Here is a 13,295-nt window from a genome sequence, read left to right as displayed (position 1 = left end):
TCTCTGCAGTTGAAGTCCTTCCTGGCCCAGGCCAAGAGGATTCTTTGAAGTGGGAAGACGAATCAGAACCCCCAGAGACCAACAGAGGACACCCCCCCAGCAGCTACGTAAAGATGTGACTTATTCCAAGAGGATCACGAAGTCCAGCAGTTCATCCTGAGACACGCCCCCTCCTCATTTCTATGAGGCTGGATTTCTCCCTTGCCCAAAGAACACCCAATAAAGGCTCATGAAGAAACCAAAGCCAGAATGTGTGGCAATTTGGGAGTGCTAAAGAGATCTGAGGAGTCATCAGGGGGGTCTCAGAGGACCACTGTGGTGAGGGGGCTCTTTGACGACTCGCAAGCCTTCCACCTCTTATCCTTGGAGAGACATGTCCAATTAGCAGAGAGAAGTGATGCCCCCGGCTTCAAAACAGTGCCCGGAGCTGGACGCACCCCCTCCCCAGCTGGTATCTCTCCCCCAGGCAGGCTTGGAGTTGGGTGCGGGGGGGGGGATCGGGGCTTCCTGGCATTTATCAGCCCCCGGGGTCTCCTGCCCGACTGTCACCTTGAAGTGACACCAGCTGGGCCTGGCTCCCCTCCCCCACTTCTGCTGTTTCCATGGGGACAGATGTCCTTTCTGCAGCATCAGCCCTTGCCCGCCCGCCCGCCCCGGATAAGGAGGAGGGGCAGGGTGGGGGCAGGGCTGGCCTGAGAGCCTCGCCCCCTCCGTTTCTCCATCTTTTTAATCTGCTGGTCTCCATCCACTGTCTCCGGAGTTTTATCTGCCTCCATGCCTCTCTCTCCCTGCCTGTCTCCAGCTCTCTGAATTCTGGTCCCTCCCTGTGAGCCATTCAGGCTCCAACCCCAGCTCCATCCCCAAAACAAGGAGCTGGGGATGCTCTTCCCCCTCCAAGGGTCTGCCTCCCCTTTTCCTTCTGAGGGGCTGAGATCCCCACCTCCCAGAAAGGACACTTGAAACACACAATAACTTATTTATTTTCCAGGCCAGAGGAGGGCTTCGAGACACAATTCTAATCCCTAGAACCTAGAAGGAGGCTGAGCAGGGCGGCTCTGATGAAGACCCAGAGCCTGGAGGGGCAGGGGCGGGGTTCTCTCCATCCAGCCTTCTCCAGGACTGGGAAGACCTCCACCGTTTGCAGCCACTGATCTGGGTCCTCACAGCCCAGGGCGGGGGGCTGAGGCTCAGTCAGGGGGTCTGTGAGACCACGGGGTACAGCAGGGCCAGATGCTCAGCGCCCTGCACGGGCAGTGGGCGGGAGCTATAATGGAGCACCAGCTCCGGCACGCTGGGGAAGGGGCCGCTGTGCTGACCCAGCACGAACTGGTTCTCTCGGATCCGAGCAAACTTCAGATGCAGGAAGCCCTGGCTGCTCCTGGAGACAGGAGTCAGAGGGGGTACCCAGCACTCCAGACCCGCCCACACTCTCCAACCCTAAAGCCACCCCCTCATGGCCCCCAGGAGCCCGACGCTGGCATCCCCTAATATTTCTGATTAACAGCCACTTGGCGTCAAGCTCTTGGCTAGTTCCACACTGCGGGGATGCCTTCCGAGCTTGTCCCCTATCAAGACAGGCTGGAGCTCCTACCAGGTGGAGGTCCCTCCCCAGGAACACAGAAGGCACTTTCTCTCCAAACCTCTTGACACCTTGTGCTACCTGTCCTGGGCTCCTCACTAGGGTTACCCTCAGTCTAGGGTCCCTGGTTCCCCATCTCACTCAAGCCCTACATCTACGGTATGGCTTCCTCTCCATCTTCTTGCGTACCTCCAGTGACAGGGTGTTCATTCTCAGTCGGAACCAAGCCAGTGGCCCCTCTGGAAGCCCCACCCCCTGGCCTAGAAGCCCCGCCTACGGGTCCCATAAGCCCCACCCCCTGGCCTGAAAGCTCTGTCCATCAGCCCTGGAAGTCCCGCCCACTGGCTGCTGGAGACACACCCCTCTGCTCCGGAAAGCACGCAGTCCTGAGACCCTCTGTCCCTCCAGGGGGCTGCGGTCTCACCTGAGGGATAGGGAGCAGTCTTGGGGGCTGGTCTCGCTGAGCCGCACGAGGTAGCTGCCTTCCTTGCAGAGCGACAGGAGGTTCTCGGCATCTGCCCGGCTCAGCGGGCCGTGAAACCACCTAGGGGGTGGGGACAGGTCTCCTGAAGGGCAATCCCCCTTTCCAACACGTCCTGGGGCTGGATGCAGGCACAGCTCTTTCAAGGACTTGTGACGTCCAGGCAAACAAGTGAGACAAATTCCCTTGGATTTCTCAAGAGGAGCCTGGTTTTCAGGCAGACAAGGTTCTCCCTGGGAGGGAGCTGAACCCAGGTCAACCTGGAGCTGCTCCTTCCAATTCAGCACATACCCCGACCTTGATTTTTACAGCCTCCCTCAGCTGGGTCTCCAAGTGTCCTCAACCCCTCCCTAATCCCCCAACTCGAATCACTTGCATATCACTTTCATGAGATTCACCACATCCTGTATCCCCAACCCACCTGTACCATTTGTTACATAATATTTTTCTTTAATGTGCTCAAAGAGAAGCTAGCAGTGGGAGCAAAGTGTCAAAGACAGATGAGCACCAAACAGTTGTTTGTATTGAAAGAAAATACCCTGTGCTTGTGTTAATTAGGCAGTTCTGTACGGCCCACCTAAGAGGTTTGGGAATGACTGTGATAAACACACCCTGGTACTCACAGGGCTGGGCTCTGGGGGCTCGGGGAGTTCCCTGAGAAGCTCCTAGACTGGAGAGACACAGAGAACACCCAGACTCTCCCAGCTTGTGAGCTTCACCCCAGCCTAAAGTTGGGACCCCTTCAAAATCCTGCTTCTCCCACTTTCACCACAAGATCTCCTGGGGGTGAGAAAGATGTCTCTTTGCTCTCAGGCTTATAAACCCCACTCAAGGGAAGGGAGGAAATCCCCTTTTATTCTGTGTGAGGCAGACACTGTCTTGGAGGTGTTGAGCCCAAGGTTTGGAGAGGTTAAGTGACTTGCCCAAGGCCACACAGCCAAAAGATAGAGAAGGGATTTGAACCCAGAATCTGACGCCGGAGGGAATGGAGACGCCACCTGATTCTGCTTTGCACCGAGCTGGGTGTCTGGCCCACAGCAGGCGCTGTCACCCAGCGAAGATTAGTTGAGGAAATGAATGAAGTGAATGAGTGAAAGTTCCTCCAGCCCCCCTGGCCCGAGGAATCTGTGGCTGGTGTGGGGCAGGGAGGGATTCAACTCCATCTTCAACTTCCCCACTCACGGCTGTTTTTCCAGAGGCAGGGCCGGGTCCACGCGCTCTGCAGGCTGGGGGCTTCGGGGCGGGAGTCTCCGGAGTTCCTTGGCTGAGCCTGAGGTTCTTTCCCACTCTGGACCGTCAAATTGCACTGGAGAAGATTTAAAGAGAAAATGGTTAAGTCCCGCCTATCTCAAGAGGGTGGGGTGGGGGCAAGCCAGTGGAATTTCAGTAGGAAGGCGGTGCCAGCTTAGGGCAACCTATCAGAACCCAGAAGAGGAGGGGTTGGGCTTAAGGCTGGGGCGGGATTGGTACGCGAGCAACCAATTAGCCTTCAGAAGAAAGGGGTGTGGTCATTCTTGAATCTGGTGGCATGGAAGGGTGGGCAGTTCCCTGAGTGATAAATCAGAGAGCAGGGGGTGTGGCTAGAGGGGTCGGTGGGAAGTTCTGCCTGATTTTGGCCAACTCATAGAGCTAGAAAACCACCCTCAATATACAGACAGGTAGACTGAGGCACTGAGCTCCAAGTTCCCTCACAGTCATACAACTTCTGGGGCAGATTTGGGTACGCACAACTCTTCCTGGTCCAAGTTATTTTTTTCCTATATATATATTTTTTGGCCGCACCATGCAGCATGTGGGATCTTAGTTCCCCGACCAGGGATCGAACCCGTGCCCCCTGCAATGGAAGAACGAAGTCTTAAACACTGGACCGCTAGGGAAGTCCAAGTTATTTTATTTCTTAAAGCTGACCTTATTATTCCCTCTTTACACAAGAGGAAACTGAGGTTCAGAGACTTATCCAAGCTTACCCAACTCAGTTACGAATCGACTCCAGGAAATGCTACCTTCTTCCACAATGGCTCCTGTGTAATTGAGCACTTTAGAACTCAATTTACAAGTACCCTATTCGATAGGTACTAGAATGATCCCCATTTTACAGGTAAGGGAACTGAGACTCAGGGAGATAAAGGGATTTGCCCAAGTGACACAAACCCAGATCTAGTGTGACATCAAAGCCTATTCCTGCACTATACTGAGCAGAATGCGTAGGTTCCATTGCACTCTGAAAGGGGAATTCCCTGGCAGTCCAGTGGTTAGGACTCTGCACTTTCACTGCCGAGGGCCTGGGTTCAATCCCTGGTTGGGGAACTAAAATCCCGCAAACCACGCGGTGCAGCATAAATAAATAAATAAATGGGGTTTCAGTTTCCAAGGAAGTTACAGATTCTCCTGGGAAGATTATGACTATCAGTCATTCACACTTTAGTGAGAATTAACAAACTACCAAAGTGACAGGTGATGCGGATTTACTCTGTAAGTTGAAACAGGGGATGTGACCAGAGCAGGAAATAGAGCGACACAGGCATTCAGAGGTCAGGGTCAGAGAAGCACCTGCAAATGCCTTGGAGATGTGGTCTTTCTTCCACTCCCAGGGCTGGTCATACTCGTCTGCTGGCCGTTCATCCTCCTGGGGCAGCCGGCTCTGCCGAGGTTTCCACCCTGAAGGAGGCCCATCTCCCAGATCTTGGTCCTGCTCCTCATAGGGAGTGTCATACAGCTGCACCCTCCTGTATGGCAGTTCTGGGAGGCCAAGGACACTGGTCAGCTCCCACTCCCACCTGGGACCCTGTCACCTTCCCCCAAGCTCTGCCCACTCACCGCTCATGACTCGCTGGGCATCGTAGGGCTCCATGTAGCCGTCATCCAGGGGTGACGGGTGAGGTTGGGCATCAAAAGGGTCCGAGTACTCGGTGTCGACCTCCAACTGGAGACAGAAAGGAAGGGGAGGGAGTCAAGGGTTCAGGGGGACCAAGCCTAGCTCTGAATACCCCTGCTGGGCAATACTACACCTCTTGCCTGCTGTCTCTGTGTCATCTGATACATCCCCTCCAAGCAAGTAGTTTCCTCTTCCACCCGCGAGTGTTTGCAGATAGAGCTTCCCTTACTCTCTTCCTCTGTGCTGTTCTGATTCTCCCCGACACAGATCCCTACCTCCCTCCTTCAATCATTTTAATGATTAGGTGCCAGTACTGTTCTAAAGGCTTCACATATATTTACTTGTAGCACCAACACTCAGTAAGTACCTTATCCCCATTTTACAGATGAGAAAACCAAGGCATAGAGAGGGCAAGTGACTTGCTCAGGGTCACACAGCTGATAAGTAAGAAGCAGCGCTTGATCCTTGGTCGTCTGCTTCCCCGAGTCCCTGCTTCCTCCTACCTTTCTCTGTGCCATTAACCACTACCTGACACAGCCTACCGTAACCCTCTTTGAAGCCTTCTCTGTCTCTCCACTGAGGGTTTGGGGTGGACCCCCTGATCCTCTAGGAAAAGTACCGAAAAAAAAAAAAAAAAAGCATGGGCATTGGAGGCAGGTTTGGGTTCAAGTTCTAACAAGCTAGAGCCATGTGACCTTGGGCCAGTCGCTTCTCTTCTGTGAGCCTCAGTTTCCACTTCTGTAAAATGGGAGTAATAAGAGAGCAAGGGTGGAGAGTAGTGGTGAGGATGTTTAAGTGACCGCAGGAAACTGACTCACTCAGATCTGTTTAAGGAAGATCCCTTCAGCTGCTAAGAGGAAGGGAAGCTGTGCGGAGGGATCCAGAAGGGGGGAATCAGGGAGCAGGAGGACAGGGGCACAAAGCAAGTCAGAGAGGGAGGAGGACAACCAGCGCTGTGCAGTGAAAAGGGGCAGATATCAAACTCCACGAAGCGGATGGAGGATTGGGGAGTGTCCGGCTGGTGCCCTGGTCTTTCCCTGGGGTAACACATAAAACACGCTCCCCAAAGTCCTGGGGAAACCTAGCCTGGCCGCCCCACCCAGTCTCCTGGGGCCACCCAACCTCTGGGCCTTAGCCACGCACCTCTTCCCGGGGGCTGCCCAGCAAGACCTTGGCTCTGGCCATGTCAACTGCCTCCACCTTGATGAGCCGGTGCTTTGGAGAGTCGTACTTGGTTTCTCCAGGGCCCTTGGAGTCCCCGGGCCCCGCGGAGTCGGTCTCTAGGCGGCCATCTGCATCCTCATAGGGGTCCTCAAAGTCCAGATCCTTCTGTTCCCGGTAGGCCCGCAGGATGTCGCTGTCCGTGTAGTCGGGGGTGGGCGGCTGCGGAGGGGGCCTCCGACCGCCAAAGCTCAGGTAGTCTCGTAGCCACTTGGCCATTTGAGCGAGTGTCACCCCAAACCTGGCCACTGTCAGAAGAGGACCCACATGCCCTCTTCTGGACCCTCTTCCTCGGCGGAGTCCCCAGGGAGGAGCAGGGGGAGAAGGAAGGGAGGAAGGGAGGAGGAGAAAGATCAGGTGTGACCCTTGGCTGGGCTCAGAGGAGGGGGAAAAGGGGGGGAAAAGGAGGAGACAGAGGAGGGAGGAAGGGGGAGGAGAAGCAAAAGCGCACCTTAGCCCGGCTCTGGAAGGACGGCGGGGGAAGGGGGCGCCCCGTAGGGCCCTGAACGCGGAGCGCGGGGTCGTCCAGCCAGAGCGAGGGGCATCCGCGGAGTTTCTGCGGGCAGCGCGCTCTCCTTGCACGGCTCGGCCACCCGTTGCCTCCGGGAAGCTCCGGGATCCCTTCCTGGGGGCCGGGGGCGGGGAAAGCGCCGCCTGCGGACGCCCCCAAGCCCTGGCTCAGCCCGGACGCCTGGGTTCTCAGCGCAGCGGGCAGGCTCCCCGGGGACTCGGGCGCCGCGCGCAAAGTTGGGCCGCGGGGACGGTGACCCCGGTGCGGCGCATCCTTTGTTGCGCTCCTCGCCGCTCCGGGGGGAGCCCCAATCCCGCGGCCCCCGGCCCGGCCGCCTCGATCCGGCCCCAGTCGCGGGCACAAAGGAAAATAAAATCTCCAATCCCCCTTCACGCTTTCGGAGAGACTTTACCCGCAGCCGCCGGCGCGCGCCCGGGAGGTGGGACTTTGGGGAGGGGGCTCTCAGACGGACGCCCCAGCCCCTACCAGTACCGGGCCGGGTCCCGGGCAGCGACGTCAAGGCTTCCCCGCCCCCTCCCCTCCCCTCCCCCTGCGCTCCCCTCGGAGGTGACTGAGACCTTCAGCTGTTCTGGGGAGGGAGGGGAGCATCTGCCCGGGGAGGGAGGGGGGATGCGGGACGGGAGTCGCGGGGGCCGAGGCCGCGGCGGCTGGACAGTGACCCGGAGGACCGAGGCTGGCAGGAGCGAGCGAGGAGCACGGGAGGTGGAAACCCACAGGGGCTGACCTTGCTCCGGAGAGCGAGAGGTGTTGAGATGGGGAAGGGGGAGAGGGAGGGGAGGTGGAAATTGGCCGGGAAATGGAGGGCTGGACTTGACCGCGAGCAGGGATGAAATTGACCAGCAGAGGGGGTGAGCGTGACCACTATTGAGGGTTGAAATTGAACCAGGGTCTGGCGGCGAAACTGACCAGGAGATTGGGGTTGTGGAAATTGTTCCAGAGGTCACCGGCTAAAATGAATATTGAGGCAGCCAAGGGAAGGGGGGTTTGCAACGGAAGGGACGGGGTTCTGGCTTCCCCTCCCCCAAGAGGGCTCTTCTCCGTCCCCTCTCCCCCGGGGACTAATTGCAGGATGGGGGATGGGGTTTGGGGCAGCTGGCCAGGGGAAAGGAGATGGTATCTGTGCCTGGAGTGTGCCTTCGGCATCTGTCCCTTTGTGGTTTCTGGGGGTGGAGGCCGGGAGGGGGACAGAAATGAGAGGTGTCTCGCCTGGCCTGGCTGCCTGTTGGCAGCTGCAGCTGTCAGGGGGCGAGGACACTAACGGATTTGGGGGGAGTAAGATAGGCAAAGGGAGCTGCTGGCCAGTTCCAAAGCAAACACATTTTTTTTCTTTCCCCATAAGGGGGCTTGCTCAGTGACCCCTAATAGAAAGAGTAAGAGAGGGGTAGTCAGGAAGGATGGAACCTCAGATTCCCTCCTCCAAGCCCCCTAGGGTGGGTGTGGCTTGGAGGGGAGGCAAGACCAGACGCAAGTCTGAGCTGACACTGTTGTGAGCTCTCCCCCACTCCGCCCCCCGCAAAGAATAGTGGGGCCTGGGCAATGTCTATGCAGGCCACGCTTTGCTTTCCTGATTTGAAAAATGGGGTTTCTAATAGGAAAAACTCAGAGAGCTGGAGGAAGGATCATCAGGAGGATATGACATTTTTTTCCTGATGGGGAAACTGAGGCACAGAGAGGGGAGACACACCCCACAGCTCATTTCTGCCTGGATGCTGTGATATGGCCTGGCTTGGGATGGCATTCGACCCCCATCAGGTCTCTTCGTGGAATCAGAGGTTCTCCATCTCCCCTCCACTGTTAGCCCCATTTTCCAGATGGGAAAACTGAGGTCCAGAGCCGATGAGGCAAGGCCCCTCACGGCAGCAGGGGTGTCCGTATGTCCTCCCCTCCTCTTTCCTGCTTTGGCTGAGTTGGCCTCCACACGAACCTGTTGAACTCGGTCCTCCCTCCCGACGAGCACTCACACAAACCCCCACCCCACCCAGTCCTCTCTGATCAGCGACAAGGCAGCATCCCTGGGGACTGCCCAGGGAGCACAGCAAGTAATTGTCCTGTTTTCTGTCAGCCGCAAGGCAATACCCGGCTCGGGGATGAGCTGTTGACAGATCTCATCAAATCCGAGTCCTCTCCCTGTCAGATAAATACGCGATGTCTAAGGTATAAATATTTGAAAGGGGCCTTCTAATTCCGGTCTGTGTCAGGAATAGCAATTAGAGGCCCTGGAGGCAGAATCAAACGGCGTTTGACTTTCCTGCGCTTTTGAGCTGGGTTCTCCTGGGGCTGCCCCCACTCCCACTGCAGGAGCAGGGAGGGGGCTTGAGGAGGGGCGGGAGATGGTGGACGAGGGTTAGAGCCAGGCTGGAGGTCTGGCGGCCCTGCAGTGGTATGACCTTGAATAGCCAGTAACCTCTTGGGTTTTGCCTTTCTGATTGGGGGAGGAGGGAGCAAGAGAGCAAAGCCAGGAGGCAGGCACTGCATGGACAAAGGCAAGGAGGTGAGTGGTCTGGAGGTCCTGGGCTGATGAGACCTCTTTTTCCCCAGCATTCAGGGTCTGAAAGATGGTCTATCAGGGTCTCCTCCATCAAGGTCTCCTCCTGGGTAGCGCTGGATTTCTGGAATCCCAGCCCACCTGAACTTGAGTAAGTGACCTGGCCTGTTTTCCCATCTATGAAATGGAACAGCTAACCTTTGTTGAGCGCTTACTGCCTGGCACTGTTTTGGGTGCCTTAAAAAAAATTTTTTTTAAATAAATGTATTTCTTTTTTACTTATTTATTTTTGGCTGCATTGTGTCTTCGTTGCTGTGCACAGGCTTTCTCTAGTTGCGGCGAGCGGGGGCTACTCTTCGTTGTGGTGTGCAGGCTTCTCATTGCGGTGGCTTCTCTTGTTGTGCAGCACAGGCTCTAGGCGCATGGGCTTCAGTAGTTGCGGCACTTGGGCTCAGTAGTTGTGGCTCACAGGTTCTAGCGCGCAGGCTCAGTACTTGTGGCGCACGGGCTTAGTTACTCCGCGGCATGAGGGATCTTCCCGGACCAGGGCTCAAACCCGTGTCCCCTGCATTGGCAGGCAGATTCTTAACCACTGCACCACCAGGGAAGCCCCTGAATAGTATTTTCTTGTATGGCATACAGTAAGTGCTCAACAGATGCTTAGGGTGGATGGGACCTCAGGAAGAAGCCAGAGGGGGTCCCTGGCAGGGGGCTGCGCCTGCTCTCATCTCACGGATCCCCATGTCTGCAGGGGGGATGGGAGCCAAGGCACCAGGACAGGAGGGGACCAAGTGGGGATGACCCATGGTGGGACCTATAACTTCCTGATCTGATGGAGGAGACATGGCCCTGATTTAGGAGCTCCTAATCTGATAGGAGAGACGACCTCTGCTCTCAGAAGCTCCTGGACACAGCCCTGCCTTCAGCTCGCAGTCTGATGGGAGAGACATAGTCCTGCCCTCAGAAGCCCCCAGTCTGACGGAGGAGATGTGTGCAAGCGTTAATAGGCTCCCAGTCTGAAGGGAGAGGCACGGCTCTGACCTTAGGAGCTTCCAGTCTGATGGAGGAGATGTGTGCAAGCGTTAATAGGCTCCCAGTCTGAAGGGAGAGGCGCGGCTCTGACCTTAGGAGCTTCCAGTCTGATGGAGGAGGCATAAGACTGACCTTCGAAGTACCCAGTCTGACACAGGAAATACGTGCTTGCTTTCAAGGGCTCCCAGTCTAACACTGGCCTTCCAGGGCCCCAACCTGATGGGGGAAGCACAGACCATTCCCTGGAAGCTCCCAGTCTATAGGGTGTGGTGATCGAAGGTGTAGCCTTGGAGCCTCACAGTTTCAAAGCCAGGTCCAGCCCCTCACTCACCCACTCTGAGTCCTTGGCCAAGGAGCCTCCTGCCATCTGTAAAATGGGGCGGTGGGTAAGGGAGCATGTGCCCGACGGCATGGGTGGCAGAGCCCTGGCATGGAGGGAGCTTGGGGCAGCGCTTGGCCCTCAGCAAGAGCTTGGGAAGCAGGAGCGGCCCCTTGTCTCCTTTGTGAAGCCCAGGCTCAGGAGGGAGGGGGTTCCGGAATAGGGGAGACCACCCCCCCCCAGTCCCTCTGATGTGCTCCAGCAGCCAGGCAGCCCCCAGGGGAGTTGATGTAGGAGATTCCGGATGAGGCCTGACAGCTCCCAAGGACCAGATGACAGACATGGAACTCGTGGGGGACGGGGACTGTCGGCAGCGAGCAGGGAAGGGCAGGCTCCAGAGAGCAAAAAGGGGGTGTGGATCTCGGGGTGGCGGGCTCAGGGCAGGGAGCGAGGGGGCATGCAGGCTGAGGCCCTGGAGGGTCAGCACACAACAACAGACCCCCTGCCCAAAGTGTTGCTGCGCTGTCCCTCTGCCTGCTCGGCCCTGGGAACCCCTGCAAGAAAATTGGGGACCAGGAGACAAACTGTTCCCAAGACACGGGTGGGAGAGCAAAGCGTAAAAGCCTGCGGGGGAAATAAGAATTAAAGAAACAATTCCAGTGTAGTGTGGAGGAAAGGGGAGGGTGGCAGACAGTGGGCAGAAGCGTGGGGCTCCCTGGGCCTCAACTTCCTCATCCGTGAATGGGGAGATACCCACTCAGGCTACATACATTAATTGAGCACCTACTAAGTGCCTAGCTGGTGTTAGGTGCTGGGGACACACTCATCAACACACGGACCCTTGCAAAGCTCACTGTGCAGGGGGGTCTGCAGGTAGACCCTCAGGTGGCTCCTATGACCCCAACCTCCTGGTTGTCACACCAAGGTGAGCCCCTCCCCTGGAACGTGGGAGGGATCTGTGGCTTGCTTCTAACCGCGGAACACTGCAACAGTGATGGGCCGTCATTTCTAGCAGACTCTCATGAAGCCAGTCCGTGCAGGCAAGGAACTGAGTGTGGCCTCTGGCTAAGGGTCCATGAGTAAGTGAATTCTGCCAACAACCACGTGGGTGAGCTTGACGCGGATCCTACCCCAGTCGGGCCTTCCAGTGAGACCCCAGCCGCAGCCAACATCTCAACTGCAGCTGTAACAGACCCTGAAGCCGAGAACGAGTGAAATCACATCCAGATTCCTGTTGTTTTAAGCTGCTAGATTTGGGGATCACTTGTTACACAGCACTAGGTAACTAATACAGAGAGCCACAAGCAGTACGCACACCTCCTAAGGTACTCCCATCAGAACTACCCTACCCTGCTTTAATTGCAACATTAGCGCCACCTCTAGTATCATTTGTTTACATCTTATTTTGATATATGAGTAAATATTTTGGCTTTGCAGGTCACAGAATTGCTGTTTTAATCACTCACCTCTGCCACTGGAGAGCAAAGGCAGCCGTGGGTGATATGCACACAAATGGGTGTGTAGGTGTGCCAATAAAACTTTATCTTCAGAAACAGGCCACAGGCCACCTTTGGCCTGTGGATCAGAGTTTGGTAACCCATGTTTTAGAACGGAGTCAGGTTAACAATAATGTTAAGTAAATAATAGCAACGGATGGTGCACGTACATGGCAAAAATTGTGGTGGATTAAGAGCAATGGCAGTTCAGGAAACCGTCTGAAAGAATGAATTGAAATGAAGCAGAGAGGCCCCAGCCCCCCAATTTCTTTTCACAACTACTTAAGCTGGGTGACTTCTTTACTTTTTATTTTTTGTTTTTATTTTTAGGCTGTGCCGAGCAGCTTTCGGGATCTTAGTCCCCCCACCAGGGATTGAACACAGGCCCTCAGCAATGAAAGCGCCAAGTCCTAACCACTGGACCGCTGGGGAATTCCCTGGATGACATTTTAACCCAGAGTCTCTGAATGGCCCATGTCCAGGGCACTGTCTGCAGGATGCTGAGTTGGGGGAAAACAGGGAGTGGTGTGCTGGTACGGGCTTCACAACTGGCTCTGGCGTGGGGAACTGGTTTGCAGCATCTGCCGATTTCCGTGGTGTAAACACTCCATGGTGGCCAATTTTAAGCCATAAATATGATGCCGCTGGGTGCAAAACTGGGAAGAGATGCACGAGGCATCAGTTCTCACTAGCTGCCAGTGTGGGCTGGCTTCAGTCCCCACCGTCAGGGCTTTTTTTTTTTTTGGTCACGCCAAGAGGCACGTGGGATCTTAGTTTCCCAACCAAGGATCAATCCCGCGCCCCTTGTGGTGGAAGCGTGGAGTCTTAACCACCGGACCGCCAGGGGAGTCCCTGTCAGGGCTTTGGAATCAGACCCACCCAGGTCCTGTCTTCGCAGCCATGGAGCTGTAATATAAGACCCCCAAGCCCTCATCAGAAGCCCTGGTTGGACACTGGTTCACCTCGTTGTGCTGTCCTAAGCAAGGAAATCACCTTAGGAAAGCGAATCCCCAAAGTGGGGTCGTTTCATCCCCTAAACTCTGACAGTGAAAAACACAAAGCCTCATTATCAAATGCCAGATGACAGTCTGTGTGTGTGTGTCTGTGTGTGAGAGGAGGGCTAACGTCTGTGACCCCGGGAGGGGTGGGAGACCAGAGATGGGGGCTGATCAAGTTGTGAAGCAGTCTGGCGGGGGCACAGGACCTTCAACTAGAAAATACTGCAGCAGGAGGAGATCACACAAGCTGGAATCTGGCAACCTTGAAAGAACATGA

At 56.0% G+C, this 13,295-nt stretch overlaps 1 protein-coding gene across 2 annotated transcripts; it reads right to left on the bottom strand.

Moving 5' to 3' along the window:
* Positions 1-764: 764 nt before the first annotated feature.
* Positions 765-13,215, bottom strand: SHD (Src homology 2 domain containing transforming protein D). Of its 2 annotated transcripts, XM_049708343.1 has the most exons (7): positions 10,297-13,215; positions 6,079-10,214; positions 4,878-4,983; positions 4,611-4,799; positions 3,243-3,366; positions 2,004-2,123; positions 765-1,378 (listed from the first exon to the last, which is right to left on the bottom strand). In XM_049708343.1, exons 2-7 carry the CDS (start codon positions 6,373-6,375, stop codon positions 1,192-1,194), a joined length of 1,023 nt encoding a protein of 340 aa, XP_049564300.1. In that variant the 5' UTR covers positions 6,376-10,214; positions 10,297-13,215; the 3' UTR covers positions 765-1,191. The 2 variants fall into 2 exon arrangements, with proteins under 2 accessions (XP_049564300.1, XP_004277264.1); XM_004277216.3 differs by having other exon boundaries at positions 6,079-13,215.
* Positions 13,216-13,295: the final 80 nt, after the last annotated feature.

Source organism: Orcinus orca, chromosome 3, assembly GCF_937001465.1.
Source record: "Orcinus orca chromosome 3, mOrcOrc1.1, whole genome shotgun sequence".
NCBI lineage: Eukaryota > Metazoa > Chordata > Mammalia > Artiodactyla > Delphinidae > Orcinus > Orcinus orca.
The sequence above is the reverse complement of the archived record's forward strand: the minus strand, read 5'-3'. Positions and strand labels throughout refer to the sequence as shown.

What these genes read in the sequence shown, in the direction of transcription:
- SHD (XM_004277216.3), bottom strand. Translation starts at nt 6,375, where the DNA reads ATGGCCAAGTGGCTACGAGACTACCTGAGCTTTGGCGGTCGGAGGCCC. An exon ending in CTGCCTCTGGAAAAACAGCC is followed by an intron (nt 2,124 to 3,242) that starts GTGAGTGGGGAA and finishes CCCACCCCCTAG; the next exon opens with GTGGTTTCACGGCCCGCTGA. An exon ending in GACTGCTCCCTATCCCTCAG is followed by an intron (nt 1,379 to 2,003) that starts GTGAGACCGCAG and finishes TCCTGTCTCCAG; the next exon opens with GAGCAGCCAGGGCTTCCTGC.